Source organism: Propithecus coquereli, unplaced genomic scaffold (assembly GCF_000956105.1).
Source record: "Propithecus coquereli isolate 6110/MARCELLA unplaced genomic scaffold, Pcoq_1.0 Scaffold130, whole genome shotgun sequence".
NCBI classification, from domain to species: domain Eukaryota; kingdom Metazoa; phylum Chordata; class Mammalia; order Primates; family Indriidae; genus Propithecus; species Propithecus coquereli.
Window position 1 is genome coordinate 3,748,362 of NW_012137192.1, and position 15,388 is coordinate 3,763,749.

At 39.7% G+C, this 15,388-nt stretch overlaps 1 protein-coding gene across 1 annotated transcript in view; it reads left to right on the top strand.

Annotated features, from left to right (window-relative positions):
* Positions 1-480: 480 nt before the first annotated feature.
* Positions 481-15,388, top strand: part of RAD23B (RAD23 homolog B (S. cerevisiae)) — a 42,734-nt gene continuing 27,826 nt past the window's right edge. The window contains exons 1-3 of the mRNA XM_012638544.1: positions 481-615; positions 830-997; positions 15,300-15,381. Coding sequence (XP_012493998.1) covers positions 932-997; positions 15,300-15,381 — 148 coding nt within the window. The 5' untranslated portion in view covers positions 481-615; positions 830-931. The remainder of the gene's footprint in view (positions 616-829; positions 998-15,299; positions 15,382-15,388) is intronic.

Here is a 15,388-nt window from a genome sequence, read left to right on the forward strand (position 1 = left end):
TGACCTTCGCTTTAAATCGGTCCTGTTTGGGCCCAAAGTCCCAAGGCTAGTGCGAGAAGACAAAATTCGAAGCCAGACAGTCCGGCGCTGGGGTCTGTGCTCTCAGATTAAACAAGCAGGGGACACCACGAAGGCTCGGCCCCTCAAATGTAGGCCCATTGCTGTGGTTACCACCACCAACTTTCCCTGAAACTCCGCCCCACCTACCGCCCTCTAGCTCCCCAGCTCCAGGACTCAGCAGCTACTCAGTCGGGTCTCCACGTAGCGCTTCCCCGGCTACAGATTGCGCAACTTCGTCAGCCGGGCGGAGTCGGACGTAGGCGGAGCGGCGGCGCGAAGAGAATGCCCGGGCTGGAGACTAGACGAGGAAGCCCCGAGAGCCCCCGACGCCCACGGTCTGCGCCTGCGCACGCCCGATTCAGGCCGCTGACATTCCAGAGGCGCAATCCGCCCCGCCCCCAATTCCGGGGCGGAGCTCTGGGCCGCGCTTGCGCTCAGCCTCGCCCGCGCCCTGCGCCTGCGCGCTTCTCCAGCCCGGCCCCATCCCCCAGGTTTTTCGGGTGGGGGAGGGGGCACGTCTCGGCGAGTCACGATGATGGCGGCCACCATCCTGTGGTGAGCTAGCGGATTCTCTGCTTGTCTCGCAGAGCCCCTCGCGCCTCCTGCAGACTCAGTGGCCGGCGCCCGGGGCGTGAGGAAGCACGGCGGCCCGAGCTCTCGGGGAAGGCCGCAGTCGCGGAGAGACCGGCGCGGCCCGGGGCGGCTGGGGGAGAGGCTGCTCTGCTGGGCGAATGTGACAAGCCCCCACCCCCACCGCCTTCTTCCCCAGAGCGCGAGGAGCGCGGGCGACCCCGGGCCCCGCCAGGCCACAGACCCCGCCTAGCGGCCAGCACCCGGCGCAGGCCCGGCAGCGGAGCTGCGCGGCGGCACCATGCAGGTCACCCTGAAGACCCTCCAGCAGCAGACCTTCAAAATAGACATCGACCCAGAGGAGACGGTATGAGCTGCGGGGAGCGCGGGGCCCGAGGCGGGGTGGGGGCGGCCGCGTGCGGGCCGCGGGGAAAGTGAGGGGCCCGCCGGGCCTGGGCGCTGCGCGCGGGCCGGAGAGCTGGGCCTGGCTGTGCGCCCCAGTTGGGGGCGCCTCGGGAGCACCTGGAGGGCGCGGCGAGCGCGGGGCTGGGGCCCGGGACCCGGCCCGGCGGCGTGCGGCGGACTCGAACCTCCCGGGTTGGCTGCAGGCTTTGTGGCAGGAGAAGGGGGAAGCTGTGGCTGGACGCTGTAGGCCTGGTGGCAGATGGCGTGGAGCACACGCCCGCGGGGCACTGGAGGCCTGGGTCTGGGAGCTTGCAGTAGTGTGGCCGGAGGGGGAGGGGAGGTCCGGGCAGCCTCGGCGGTGGAGCCTGGCTTCTTGGTGTGGTTGCACAGGTGGGGGAGGGAGATGTAGGCGTCGCCACTACCCCTGTGTGGACCGGGTTAGGCGCAGAGGTCTAAGAGTTGGTAACCCGAGATGATGAGCCTTAAAAAGTATCAGGTTTCGTCTGCCGCCGAGAGAGAGAGGTGAGTGGTGGTGAAAATGAATTCTTTGCCCCCTTCCCTTTAGAATTTGTTAACCCTTTTATTTGCCTGTATCTTGACTGGTTCTGCTGTCGTCCTCCCGCCACCAAACCCATACCCATAGTGCATAGATTGCACTTTGACGCCTCTTTGGTGGTGAAAATTTTTGCTTTAGAGCCCTTCAAATCCAGGCTCAAACTCAACTCCGGATTTAGCGGGTCCTGTGTGTTAGCATTTCAAGGGGAAAAAAAGAACATAAAAACTTCGAATCCCTTCTTCAGTTAAAGTCTTAAACACTTCAGAAGTCTACGTTATAAATTATTCTGTATTTGTGACTACAAAAAGAAAAACTGTTGAAGTCAATACAACTTTATGCCAAGAATCTAAAAATACCATGAGTGTAAATTTACTGCTTATGTTCTGGAATACACCGTTGTCATAATGCTAAGTTTAAACCAGCAAGTTTCCGCCCATCTATATTTTAAAAAATAGTTTTATTTTGGGTGGAGATAAGGGGCCTTGGTGTTGATTAAACAGACCTGAGTTCCATGTGTGGCTCTTACTTGCTATGACCTTGGGCAAATAACTCTTAGTTTCATCCTCTGTGCCTTAGGGATAATACCTGCCTTGTGTGAGGATTAAATGGTACATATTTAGTTGGTGGTCAATAAATGGAATCGATTATTTAAACAATGGATACCTTTGAGTGAAGACATAGTGTTATGTTTTACCTGTTTCATTTAATCATCTAAAGTTTTCTACGTCTTTAAGGAACAAGGGGAGTTCCCAGCCTTTTGGGAATTGTGGCACAAAATTATTTGATTTCAAAATATTTCATTATATGTAGATAGATGTATGCTGTGCTATAAATTTTAAAGGTACGGTAGATCTGTTATACATGAGAAACTTTTCAGTGTCCTCAGAAGTAATTGACAACATCCTGTGGACTGATACTTCAAATAGAATCAAATTCTTCTTGAATATTTCTTTATGGCGTAGTACATACTAATAAGTTGAAGGATAAAAGTTAAAATGGGGTTGTCTGTTTAATGATTTCAGACAATCTGCGTGAAATGCCTATTTGACTTTGGTTTTTTGTGGTAATAAATGTTGGTGCCACAGTAACTTTATCAGCTTATGATACTCAGAATAATTCCAGAATTGAAACCTAAAGGATTTTGGTGGGGAGGGAATATCTGTGGGTTTATTAAAGTTATCCAGTGGCTCTTTCTACAGTTCCATTGAAATATTTATGTTCTGTAAGACTTGTTTACAACTCTTTAGGCACTTTATGCATACAGTATTATCTTAGAACCAGTACTTTACCTGTATTGTATAAATTCTTAACTGTTTTTGTGGTTTCTCAGTTTATTTCCAAGGGAATGTAATATGTTATACTTCTAGAAATATATTTTCCAGAAAGCTCATTGTTACGAAGTGGCTTCTTCAGCTTTTGTTGCTATTTATGTAAATATAACTTTGTTGCTATTAATATAAATACAAAAACTAATACTATTAATATTATTACCTTTGTAAAGACCCTATCATAGAAAGAAAAAAAAAACAATACTAGTAGTCTAGGGCAAGAAATTAAAGCATTTAAGAACGTTCACATTAAATGACATGTCAGTTTTTATTTTTACGGCTTTAAGTTTCAGAAGTGTTTTTTAAGACAACTTTTTAAATTCCATTTATTTTTGATACAGTACTTTAGAATTCCAGTGAGAAAAGAAACAGTGTAAATTATATTAATGTAGGGCAACACTAAGTGTCCTGTTTCTGATTCATTGTGAGAACTGGGTAACCAAGGGTATTAGAAATAGATCTAAAGTAAAGAAAAGATAAGATTTTAGTGAGACCTATAGCAATATCTAAAATGAACAGATTTGGCCTCTGAGACCTGTATTTGGACTGCTCAAAAGGTTTGTCCTTGTTTGATTTTTACCTGGAAGGAACTAAGAAAGTTAAGTAACTTAAGGTAGCCACTATAGAAACTCTCGCGAGCTTGAGATGAGCATGAACAAAAATGGAAGAAAGGACTGCAATATAAGCGGAATCATGGGAGTGATTCATTTGTTGAACAAGTAAACGTTTAGTGAACTTTGCTGGCAGGACTGGAGGAGTGCAGGGACATTTAGGACATGGTCTGGGTCTCACGGGATCCTTATTGACCGAAGCTCAGTGGCTAGAGAGTAGGGGATGTACACAGTGGAAAAAGAAAAAAAAATTGTTTTTTAGGTGTTTTTATTTGCTCTAGTTTTTGAAAGGTGATAGTCCTCCCCCCTTTTAACCACTAAAACTTTCTTATACTTATTAGCCAGTCTGTACCATTTACTTGACCATTACCATGGTACATTCATGATCGCTGCCTTTAGTGTTAACCTTTACAAAGGTTTTTTTTATTTTTACAATAGTAATGCATCTCTTCTTAAAAGATATTCAAACAGTATGGAAACAAAATGAAAAGACGGTATGTGTGGAGTGGGGAGACCATTGCTAAGAGATTTTCTTCATTATGTGTTCTATTTTAAATAGATTTACTTTAAAAATTGTGGGAGAAATTTAGGTAGCATACATATTAAAGCATTCTGAGATATCTTTCATAGACCACTACTCCTGTAAAATTTTAATTTTCAACTGGTGTGATGAACATTTAGAGGGAAATGGAATACAGTTTTTAAGCTCAGATCCAAAGTCACTTAGTTTTTTGTATTGCTTTACTTAATGCCATTAATTAAGAAAGGCAGACTAAAAAATAAAAATTTGGAGATAATTGCACTACAGTGCATTATTTTATTTCATCACTGAAATGATGACAGGAAAGAGTATGTGTTACACAAATTAATGTTCAATCTGCTAATGCTTGACACTGATTATGTGCTTTGAATAACTGAAAACACACAAAAACCTGGTAAACTCGAGATAAGACTTTAAATGCAAAAGCTGAAATTGATTTCATTACTATATATGTGCCATTAAAACTGTATATACATAAGATATTTTTGATAAGAGACTTTAAAGATACAGCAGTTTTAATTTTTATAAACAGCAAATTTAGTGTGCTGCAAAGAATTAACCTCACTTTTTGGTTTATCTCTATAATGTTGGTAATTGTTATAAAATACTGCTTTAGTACTTGTTCTGTATACAGTATTTGCTAGCTGTCATTTACTAGTGAGTAGTTCCTGTTGTGGTTTATTACATTTTCGATATAGTGATGCTAGATTTAGTGCCATATTATAGGAGTTTCCTAGATTATTAAAGCATTAAGTAGTAAACATATTAAAATAACTGTATCACAGAGGTGAAATTAAGGGTTCTTGGCATTTTGGTAGAACAAAATACAGGAAGAAACTGGGAAATCTGACATGGTTTTCACCAGGCTTTTGCGCAGTAGCCATTCAATAAAGATCTTTTGAATGAATTGAATACATTCTTCTGGTGAACTGTCAGTGACTCCTCAGTGTAGTGTGTTTGCATGTTGATTTATTTATTTAACAAATATTTGTTGGGTACATTAGATGTCAGGCCCCGCTGTCATGGTGTGTACATTCTAGTGGGATGAAACAGCCAAAAAAACAAAGAACCAGGTAATGGTAAGTGCTGTGTAGACAATTGAAATAGGATGAGGAGATGAGATAATGTTTGACTGGGTGACTACTTTTAAATTGACTAGCCAGTAAGGCCTTTCTGAATAAGGTAACTTTTAAGCTGAGATCTGAATAATCATGAACAGTAAGAGATGAGGAGAGTGTTTTCTGTAGGGAATAGCTAGGGCAAAGACCTTTAAGAGTTTGAGTGTGTTTTGGGAATCCAAAAAAAGACCTGTACTGCAAAGGTGAGGGGTAAGAGATTAGAGAGTTAGGCAAGGGGTCAGAGTATGTATGTAAAGCTTTGTAGGCTAGGGTTTTTGAAGGTAAAATGGAAAGCCTTTATAAGCAGGGGAAACATTTCTTTTAGGGCTACTTTGATGCTGATGGAGAATGGATAGGAGGGTGGGCAAGAGTGAAAGCAGGGGGATCAGTTAGGAGGCTTGTGCAATACTTTTAAGCAATTGTGCCTTGAACCAGGGTAATAGGAGTAGAAATGGAGAGAAGTAGGTGGAATTGGAATATATTTTGGAAGGTAGAATTGGCTGTACCACTTGCTATGTGACCTTGGGCAAGTTACTCAGTATGTGGCTGTTTCCTCATCTGTAAAAGCAGGATACTAGTGCTGAAAGTACCAACCTCATAGGGTTTTGAAGATTATGTGTGTTCAAGAAAATAATGTACTTGCTTAGGACAGTAACAGTGCTTCGCGGTGTGCGCTATTGTTTTTGCTTTAGAAAACCCCAAATGTAATTAAACTCATCTAGACGCTTATGCTTGCACAGTGCAGCCAGAGACAAACCAGCAGCCACATTGACTTGTCTCACTTAAATTCATGAACATTAACCTTCATTGAGCCCTTAGTGTAGTACCTGACAGTCATACATTTTGCTAGTCCGGTCTTCTACTGTGATGGGAATATTTTATATCATCCATCTTCTCTCGTATTTTCAGCTGATGACTGTAATTTTATTTTATTGAGAATTTAGAAACAAGACAGAACTTGTACAAGGTTCTACCATAGTAGTTACCTACCTGCTAGCCTCCTCTTACCATAGATGGCTGTCTATTGTGCATAGTGCTTTCTAAGGCCACTTTTCCCTCTGTATCCCAAACCCTGTCATCTGGGAAGGACATCACTCCATCGGATCTCCTTTTCTCTTCTGTATCACTGAATTTGTCATTTCTAGAGTGTGCGAACATTTTTTCCCATTTTAATGAAACCCTGCCTTGTCTCTACATCCCTTTTCAGCTACTGCCCTATTTCCTTGCTCCTCCTTGGGGAAAAATCAAGTTATCTCTTGATTGTTTACTTTTTTCCACGTCTTGGCTCTTTTCCAATGCACTATACTATTCCTAAAGTAAAAGGGAGTTTCCCCCCTACTTTGTCCTTGTCCTGTGTCCTTGAGCACAAGTCTTTAAAAATCTCTCTCCTCATTAGTAAAATGGGAGTAATAATAATTGACTTGGCTTCCTTAGAGTTACTGTGAAAATCAGGTGAGATCATAGGCCTGAAAATATTTAGTGAACTGTGAAATTAAAAATAACTTACGCAGTTTTTTGAAACAAATCCTGCTTTCATCAGTTTTCCTTTATATTGATCATTCTTTTCCTTTATTTTGATCCTTTCTGAGAAAGGTTTGTGTGAATGAGATATTCTCATTCTCTCAGTTTGACATAATCAGCAATTTTTAAAAGTGTATAATAACAGTGAACAAGGTCCTGCCATTTTGGCTTGAAAATTGATGTTATTTTGTTGGGTAGTGTATAGAATTTCTGTTAACTTTTGAAAGAAATTTGCTAAATTTAAGCCTGCTATAGCACAGTGAATCCTTCTGAAGGACATTACACCATCTGTTCCTTGTAAGTTTGGCTAAATAAATTCCTTCTGTAATGTCTCAAAAGCTAACTTTACAACTGAATGAACTTTATAAACCTTTTAAACATTATGTAAACCTATTCCAGTAGAGGAGGTAGACCAGCTACAAATGACTAATATACATGAACAGGTCCTAGATGCTTAAACAGGTAGATAAAATTGTTATTTGTCACCCTCCGCACCCCCACACACACGGACACTTCTGGTAGGCAGCTTTTTCTTGCTAGTGCACTAGAGAAATCCATTCTTTGCCTTTATAGAAACTTTAAAAGTTACAGGTATCTTGGGATTTCTACTTGTTCAGTTTTCAAATTCCTGTGTCTCTTTTGGTCTTGTTGAAATTCTACTGTTAGGAATATTTAGATTTTAGATTAAGTTGTCATGTATACATTGGCTTAAGAGCCTACATACTATTTTACATAGTTTCTGTGGGAAAAATGGGCTCTGGGTTTCAAATCATATATTTGAAACAATAGCCTTTTGGATCATAACCCCAATTCGAGGATTGCCTTTGTTTACTGTCTGTTTCTTCTCACATAATTAATACTATACTGTCTGTTATTGTTTAAATTAAAAGAAAAAAAACTCTTTCTGTACTACATTCTTTCATTCCTTGGGTTGGTCCAGTGGGGAGATTTTTCTGTTTGCACTGAAGTCAGCTGATGTCTTTATAGTAAATTGTATTGTTTGGAATTAGCAGGAACCTACTTTGGGGGAGAAATTTAAGAAATAATTCTTGGTGCTGATGCCAGTGTCTCAAGTAGAAGGATAATACCCAAAGAACTAAAAAGGACAAAGCTTTGCCTGCAGTGTAAATCTACGAAATCCTTTAGTAAATATATTTGGCTTTGGCAATCTCTTCTTTTGCTAATGGTTGATTGCCAAAATTCAATTGCTATTATTACTTTTTAATTAACTAGGCTATGTAGTATTAGAACTGCCTCAAACCTCTTTATTTTCTAATGAAATTTCTCCTTTTTTTCTCTTTAAATTCCAGTTTTCCCTAAATTACTAAAATAATCCAGGCTGTTAGTAAATGTGGTATATAAAGTAAAAAGTGAAAGGCTTTTGCCCCTGGTCTAAGTAGCCACTGTAGACTCTATATGCTTCTGGTCCTTTTTAAAATAATACATAAACACAACTACGCTGCTTTTTTAAAAAAATAATTGCTTAGCAACTAGCTCCGCCCCCCCACCCCGCTTAATTTTTGGGGACAGTCTTGCTCTATTGCCCTGGCTAGAGTTGAGTGGCATCATCATAGCTCATTGCAACGTCAAACTCCTTGGCTCCAGTGATCCTCCTGCCTCAGCTTCCCGAGTAGCTGGGACTACAGGCACACACCACCACACCTGGCTAATTTTTCTATTTTTGTAGAGGTGGGGTCTCACTGTTACTCAGGCTGGTCTTGAACTTCTGACCTCTGACCTCAAGCGGTCCTCCTGCCTTGGCCTCCCAGAGTGCTAGGCGTGAGCCACTGCTCCTAGACAGCAACTAGCTTTTTTCCCTCAAAGATAGTTATATTTCATTTATTCATTATATTGCATGGTATTCAAATGAATGTATGTTCAGTAATTTATTTTACCATTTCTTCTTGATAGATATTTAGGGTTTTCAGTTTTTAGTGTTACAAACAGTGATGTAGTACGCTTATTCTGTACATCTGTCTTTGAAGTATTTGTGTGAGCATCTCTCTAGCATTGATTTTTAGGTGTGGAATTATTGGATTGAAGGCTGGTAGGTTGCCTGAAAAATGCCTAATCAGTGCTCACAAATAGTATTTGCTATTCACAATTATGAACTTCCGTATGAGTAACTAGCCAGGATTCCAATTGGGGTAGTCTGCCTCCAGAGCCTGTGTAGGTAACCTACCTATTTCATATGCCTTAGTGTCCTCACCAGAAAATGAAGATAATAATATTAATAGTACATACCTGTGTACTAGTTATCTATTACTGTGCAATAAACAAGCCCCAAACTTAGTTGTTTAAAACATTAAACATTTATTATTTCATAGTTTTCTGTAAGTTAGAAATTCAGGGGTGCCTTAATTCTGTGGTTCTTATTCAGGATCTCATGAAGTTGTATTAAGGACTGTAGTCATCTAAAGGCTTGGCTGTGGCTAGAGGCTTCCCTTTGAAAGTGCCTCCCTCACCTGGCTAACAACTTAGTGCTGGCTGTTGACTGGAGTTTTCAGTTCCTCTCCACAAAGGCCCTTCCCCAGGCTACTTGAGTGTCTCCATGTCATGGCAACTGTGACCCAAGAGAGTAAGGCAGAAAAAGTGGCCTTTATATGTAAAACAGCCTCAGAAGTTGCACACTTTCACTTTGGCAGTATTTTACTGCTCTTGTTGACTAACCATAATTCAGTATGGGAAGGGTGTTTACAAAGACTTGAATATCAGGAGACAACGGCCATTGGGGACCATCTTGGCCTGCTGCAACCTTGTAGAGGTATAGGTTAAAAGTTAATTATTGTGAGGCTCTTAGTGCATGCACTGCCTGGCACTTGGCAAGTGGGTGACACACATTAGCATTTGCTCATTTGGGCTTTATGTTTCAGGGCTACCCATTAAAGCTTAAATAATTCTTGTTGCTATACATAGTTACAAAAATAATAAGGAAAAATACACTGTAGCATTGAGGAAGCGGAGTTGTTACATGAATGTTCAATTGCTGGCCTAATCAACAAGCAATACCTGTAGAAATCTTATGCAAAGTGCTGTGTAAGAAGATTGACATAGCAGCACATCATACTACTATTGTGGGAATATAATTTATAAGATATCATTTCGATATCTCAAACATGTGGTGTAGGCATTATTCTGCCTACACCACTGCACATTTGCTTCAGTTATATCTTATAGTTGTCTCCTTTTTTTTGTTTCAGAATATTGAAGGGGTACAAGTGTTTTGGTTACGTAAATTGCTTTTGTACCATTTGTGTCAAAGTTACAAGTGTGCCCATCCCCCAGATAACGTACCCATTAGGTGTGAATTTATCCATCTCCTCTTTCTCCCTTTCACTTGCTTGATTTCCGAAGAATAATTATTTCCGTATGTGCACATAAGTGTTGCTCAGTTAGTTCCAATTTAATGGTGAGTACATGTGGAGATATCTCAAACATATGCTCAATTTAGTTGGGCTATGGATGATTTAGACAAACTAGTCAAAAAGCTGTTCTTTAGCAAATACGTTATGGTTGAAATGCCCTGAGACATCGAGTGAAGGTATCCAGTAGAAATTGAGTATGTGTAACTGAAGGTCAGGGAGAGCTGCTGAGCTAGAAATACAGATGGCATCTGGATTGTTATTAAAACCAGGAGTAGATAGAATGGGTTATCTTGGAATTCTAAGTAACACTTAAAGGGCTAGTCGAAGAAGAGGATTTCAGAAAGGAGTAAACAGAAAGATAGGAAAACCAGAAAAGTATGGCATCATGGAAGCCAAGGGATGGCAGTACAAAAAGGAGTGATAGGTCAGTAACTGTCAAATGTGACAAGAGTAAGATTGGGAAGGATTAAGAAGTGTCTGATGATGATGATGATGCAGAATTCAGTGATGCTGGTAAGAGGAGTCTTAATGGAATTTTGGGGGTAGGCAGTACCAGAGAAAATAAGCAGTATAATAAGAAAAAAGTCCATGTTTCTGTTTTATCAGCACTGTATTGCACTCTTGAATAATGGCTGTGGAGTTAACAAATAAGTGAAGACAATATGTGTTTTTGATTTTTTGAAGAATACTTGAGATTAAGGGAAGGACAGAGTGTAGTTAGGAGATAAGAGGTTGTGTAATATTTTTTGTTTTGTTTTTAAGGTCATAGAGAATTGGGACTATTTAAGTGTCAATGAAAATGAACTGGCCTTCAGGGAGTGGTTGAAAATAAAGCTGTGGGAGGGTAGGAGACATAACGAATCTAGCAAGATACTGGAGAACACTTGGAGGGGGAAACCAGAGGACAGGTGGAAAAAATTAGGTTTGAAAGAAAGGATGCCTCCTCTTTCATTTAATAGGTGGAAAGGAGATTATTAGGTGGGTCCGAACGCAACAAAGTATGTCAGTTTTGTGACAGAAAGTTGAGAATGAGTTCCTCTCATGTTTTCTATGTTTTTTTTTTTTTTTTGAGACACAGTCTCACTGTGTTGCCCAGGCTAGAGTGCCGTGGTGTTATCCTCACTCATAGCAACCTCAGACTCCTGGGCTCAAGCGATCCTACTGCCTCAGCCTCCCGAGTTGCTGGGACTACAGGCATGCGCCACCATGCCCGGCTAATTTTTTCTATATATTTTTGGTTGTCCAATTAATTTCTTAATATTTTTTAGTAGAAACGGGGTCTCGCTCTTGCTCAGGCTGGTTTCGAACTCCTGAGCTGAAACAATCCGCCCGCCTCCGCCTCCCAGAGAGCTAGGATTACAGGCGTGAGCCACTGCACCCGGCCTCTATGTTTTTAATAAAGTAGAAAGTGATCATCTGCAGAGAGGAGGAGGGTGTTGGGAATCAGATTTAGAGCAGAGTGCGGGTTTGAAATACCCTTTTGGAGAATAGAGGGGAGGGCTAACCGGGGGGAACAGATTGAGTGTGTCCTTACTTTTCTTCAGTAGCATAAAAAAAACTGGGTATAAATGTGGACAGGCCGTCTGTTAGATAAACGGCTAAGATTTGTTAGCTAAGTGAGGTAGGATAGTGAGACACCACGGAGTGTTTGAAGTGAATTTTAGTGGTTGAGCACTGATGGTAATAAATTCAGTTATGTTGGTCCAAACATGGAATTTTGCCCAGCAGGCTCAGCAGAAAGACAAGGGAGTTTTTGATGTTAGGAATAAGGTAATAGGAGCATTGGCATTGTTGTCTAAGCGGAATAGAACTAGTAGTGAAGATAGAAGTAAACCTAAGAGACTTTAGGTACCACAGTCTTAGTGAGGTTCAAGAGCAAGTGTAGTGAACGTTATTTAGGAACTAGTAGGAATGGGAGATTGGTCACTTATAATCTCAAAGATGGAACAGTTTTTGGATGACAGCATTTAGCCTGTGTCCTGTGAGTGGGTGACTTAAATGGATTGGAAGTAAAGATCATTGTTGTGTTGAGCTTGAGGAACAATACCAGAATTTTGGACAGGTCAGTGAACCTGGTTCCAAAGTCTAGTTGAGTTAATTTTTTGATACATTACCAGAAGTGGTAGTGTTGGGTCAAATGCCCTCTCCTCTTTAACAATGTTGAGGCATTTTGGCATATTGCTCTCAAAGATTTAAATCATTTAATACTTTCATTCTGAGAATATGTCTGTTCACACTTGTTTACACCAAGAATTGTTCAAAACAGTCTTGTCCAGTGTAGCAGTCTATTGGATTAATGACATGTGACATCACATTTGTGTTTTTGGTTACTAATGAGGTTGAACATTCTGTGTGACTAATTGTGAATCGCTTGGCCTGTTATTTGTCTTTTTTGTTTTTGTTGTTGTTAGCTCAGGAAGAGTTTTGTACCTTTGCTTTTTCTTGATTCTTTTATTTGCATTTTTCTTTTTGTTATTTGTCTTGGTTTTTCTATCTGAGTTGTATGCTTAGCTTATTAATTTTTCTTTGTTGAATAAAAATGTTTAATGCTAGACTATGATTTCTTTAGCCAAATGATACAAGTGTTGTGTACAGAGTTCTCATTGTTATGTTCTTAATATTCTTTAATCACATTTTTTATTACTTTGGAGGAAAAGATTTTTAGTAGTAAATGATTAGAGGGTTTTTGGTCCAATTTTTCTTAATTTATTGGGTTTTTGGGGTTTTTTTACTTTTGTCCCCTCCTCCCTCTTTTTTGATTTACAAAACTAGAAAGTAGGTCCAGTGTTTATTTGGGCTTTTAGAAATATAGTGAAATACTTTTTGTGGCCTAAATTTTAAAAATACTCTATGGGTGCTGGAAATACAAATACAGTTTCTGTTGAATAGACAACTTTATATAGTATATATATTAAATCTATCTTAATTACCTCACTCATTCTAACCTGTCAAGATTGAGATAATCCTGGTTATTTCTTTTACTTTTTGCTTCATATATTTTCTTCTTCCATTTTTATGCTGTATTCATTTATTCATTCAAAATATGATAATTGAGCATCCACTATGTACTATCCCAAAAACTGAGTTCACACAGTGACACAAGTGATTTGTAATTCATTTGTAGTTTTCACCAAGTAATCATATTTGCAAGTACTACATCTCTATTCTCCCTCTGTAAATAAAAAGTTTGAAAGGAAATTTACCATTCACCACTGAGTGTTCCACCGATGTTCTGCCATCACTTAGTTGACTGGGCAAGCCATTTAGCATGAAAAATAGCAGTCCTCAAACTTTTTGGTTTTAAGACTCCTTTACACTTAAAAGTTATTGAAGACTCCAAAATAACTTTTGTCTATGTGCTTGTATTTATTGATATTTACCATATTAGAAATTCAAACTGAGAAATTTTTAAATGTTCTTTTAAAAATAATAAATTCATTAAATGTTATAATTAATATTTTTGTGAAAACTATTTTGCAAAACAACAACAAAGCAATAAGACTGACATTTGTCTTACTTTTTTTTGCAAATCTAATGTGTGGCTTTAAAATGTTTTTACTTCTGTTAGTTTTACCTCTGAAATTCAGAACAGTGGTAAATAGTGGACTGAGATTTTTATGATAGATTTCTACTTTGGGGAACATCAGAATAGCAGTGATGATACCCATTTTGGCAAGATCAGTGTAGCAAGGGTGATTCACAAAGTTATTTGCAGAATACTATGCTTTAAAGCTTAGAGTTATAAGGGATGGCTCTGGGTTCCAGCTATCAGTAAGTAGCAGTGTGATTTGGGGCAGGTGATTTAACCTCTTTATTTCTATTTCTTCCTCTAGAAAATTGAGTGGGTGATATTTCCATTGGTCCCAGAGTTTTGAGGATTATATGAAATTGAATATGTTAATGTACTTGAAACTAAATAAACTTTTTTTTATTTTTGAAGTACACACCATTACTTTTTTATTGTACAAGGGAATCCTGTCTTTGTATCCCTTTCTGTCATACAGGTTTTTATTGCTGAAACAGTCTCGCTCTGTCACCCCAGTTAGAGTGCAGTGGTGTCAGCATAGCTCACAGCAACCTCAGACTCCTGGATTCCAATGATCCTCCTGCCTCAGCCTCCCAAGTAGCTAGGACTACAGGCGCATACCACCACGCCCTGCTAATTTTTCTATTTTTAGTAGAGACAGTGTCTAGCTCTTGCTCAGGCTGGTCTCAAACTCCTGACCTCAAGTGATCCTCCAGCCTCAGCCTCCCAGAGTGCTAGGATTACAGGCATGAGCCACCGTGCCCTGGCCTCTCAGACAGTTCTTTACAGAAAACTCGGAACTATTAACTTAGACAATTTTCAGAAGTATTCTGGGAAATTGAAGGAAATGGAATTCCCCCCTTGATTCCTGTGCCTATGCCACCCTCTTTCTTTTTTGGTAGAAACAAGATCTTGCTATGTTGCCCAGGCTGGTCTTGAACTCCTGGCCTCAAGTAATACTCCTGCCTTGACCTCCCAAAATGCTGTGATTACTGGCACAATGTACTGTGCCCTGCCTCATTGGACTCTTTTTCTAAATACATCATAATGAGCCTATTGTCATAATATTTTAGGAATTGAAGAGACTATGAAGGTCATCTATTCCAGTTCCTCTTACTTCATAGATGAGACTGATGCTGAGAGAAGCTAAGCTACTTGTTTAAGATCTTTTAAATAGTCCAGTGGTTCTCAGTCTTGGCTGACTTTGGAGCCATCTGTAAAGCTTTTAAAAAATACTAATGTCCAGGGCCCACCCTCAGAGTTTGTTTTAATTGATCTTTGTAAAGCCCCCTGGGTAATTATAATCAAACATTACAACACTATTAAAATGAATCATTTGCCTTTTAACATTCTCATTTAGCCTTTAACATTGAAGCATTCTAACTATTGTAGATGAAACCATTATATTTCTTACACCTTTTAGGTTGGCGAACTTTACTTTCTTTCTTTGTGGAAAATAAACCTGTAAACTTTATGGAAAAATCAAAACTTTGATGTTGAAATCTTTATTTTCAATTAATTTATCAAGTCAACTAGTAAAGTTTTTTAAATCTATATATGTGTAACAGATGATGTTAAAATGAAGTTTTTGCCTATCCTACCTAAGATTAATTTTTATCTTCCATTATTTATTCAGATTCTGGAATGTAATTTTTTTGTTTAGACTTTTTCCCAAAAATTTTTATTTTTCCTATATAGGTGAAAGCACTGAAAGAGAAGATTGAATCTGAAAAGGGAAAAGATGCCTTTCCGGTAGCAGGTCAAAAATTAATTTATGCAGGTATGAA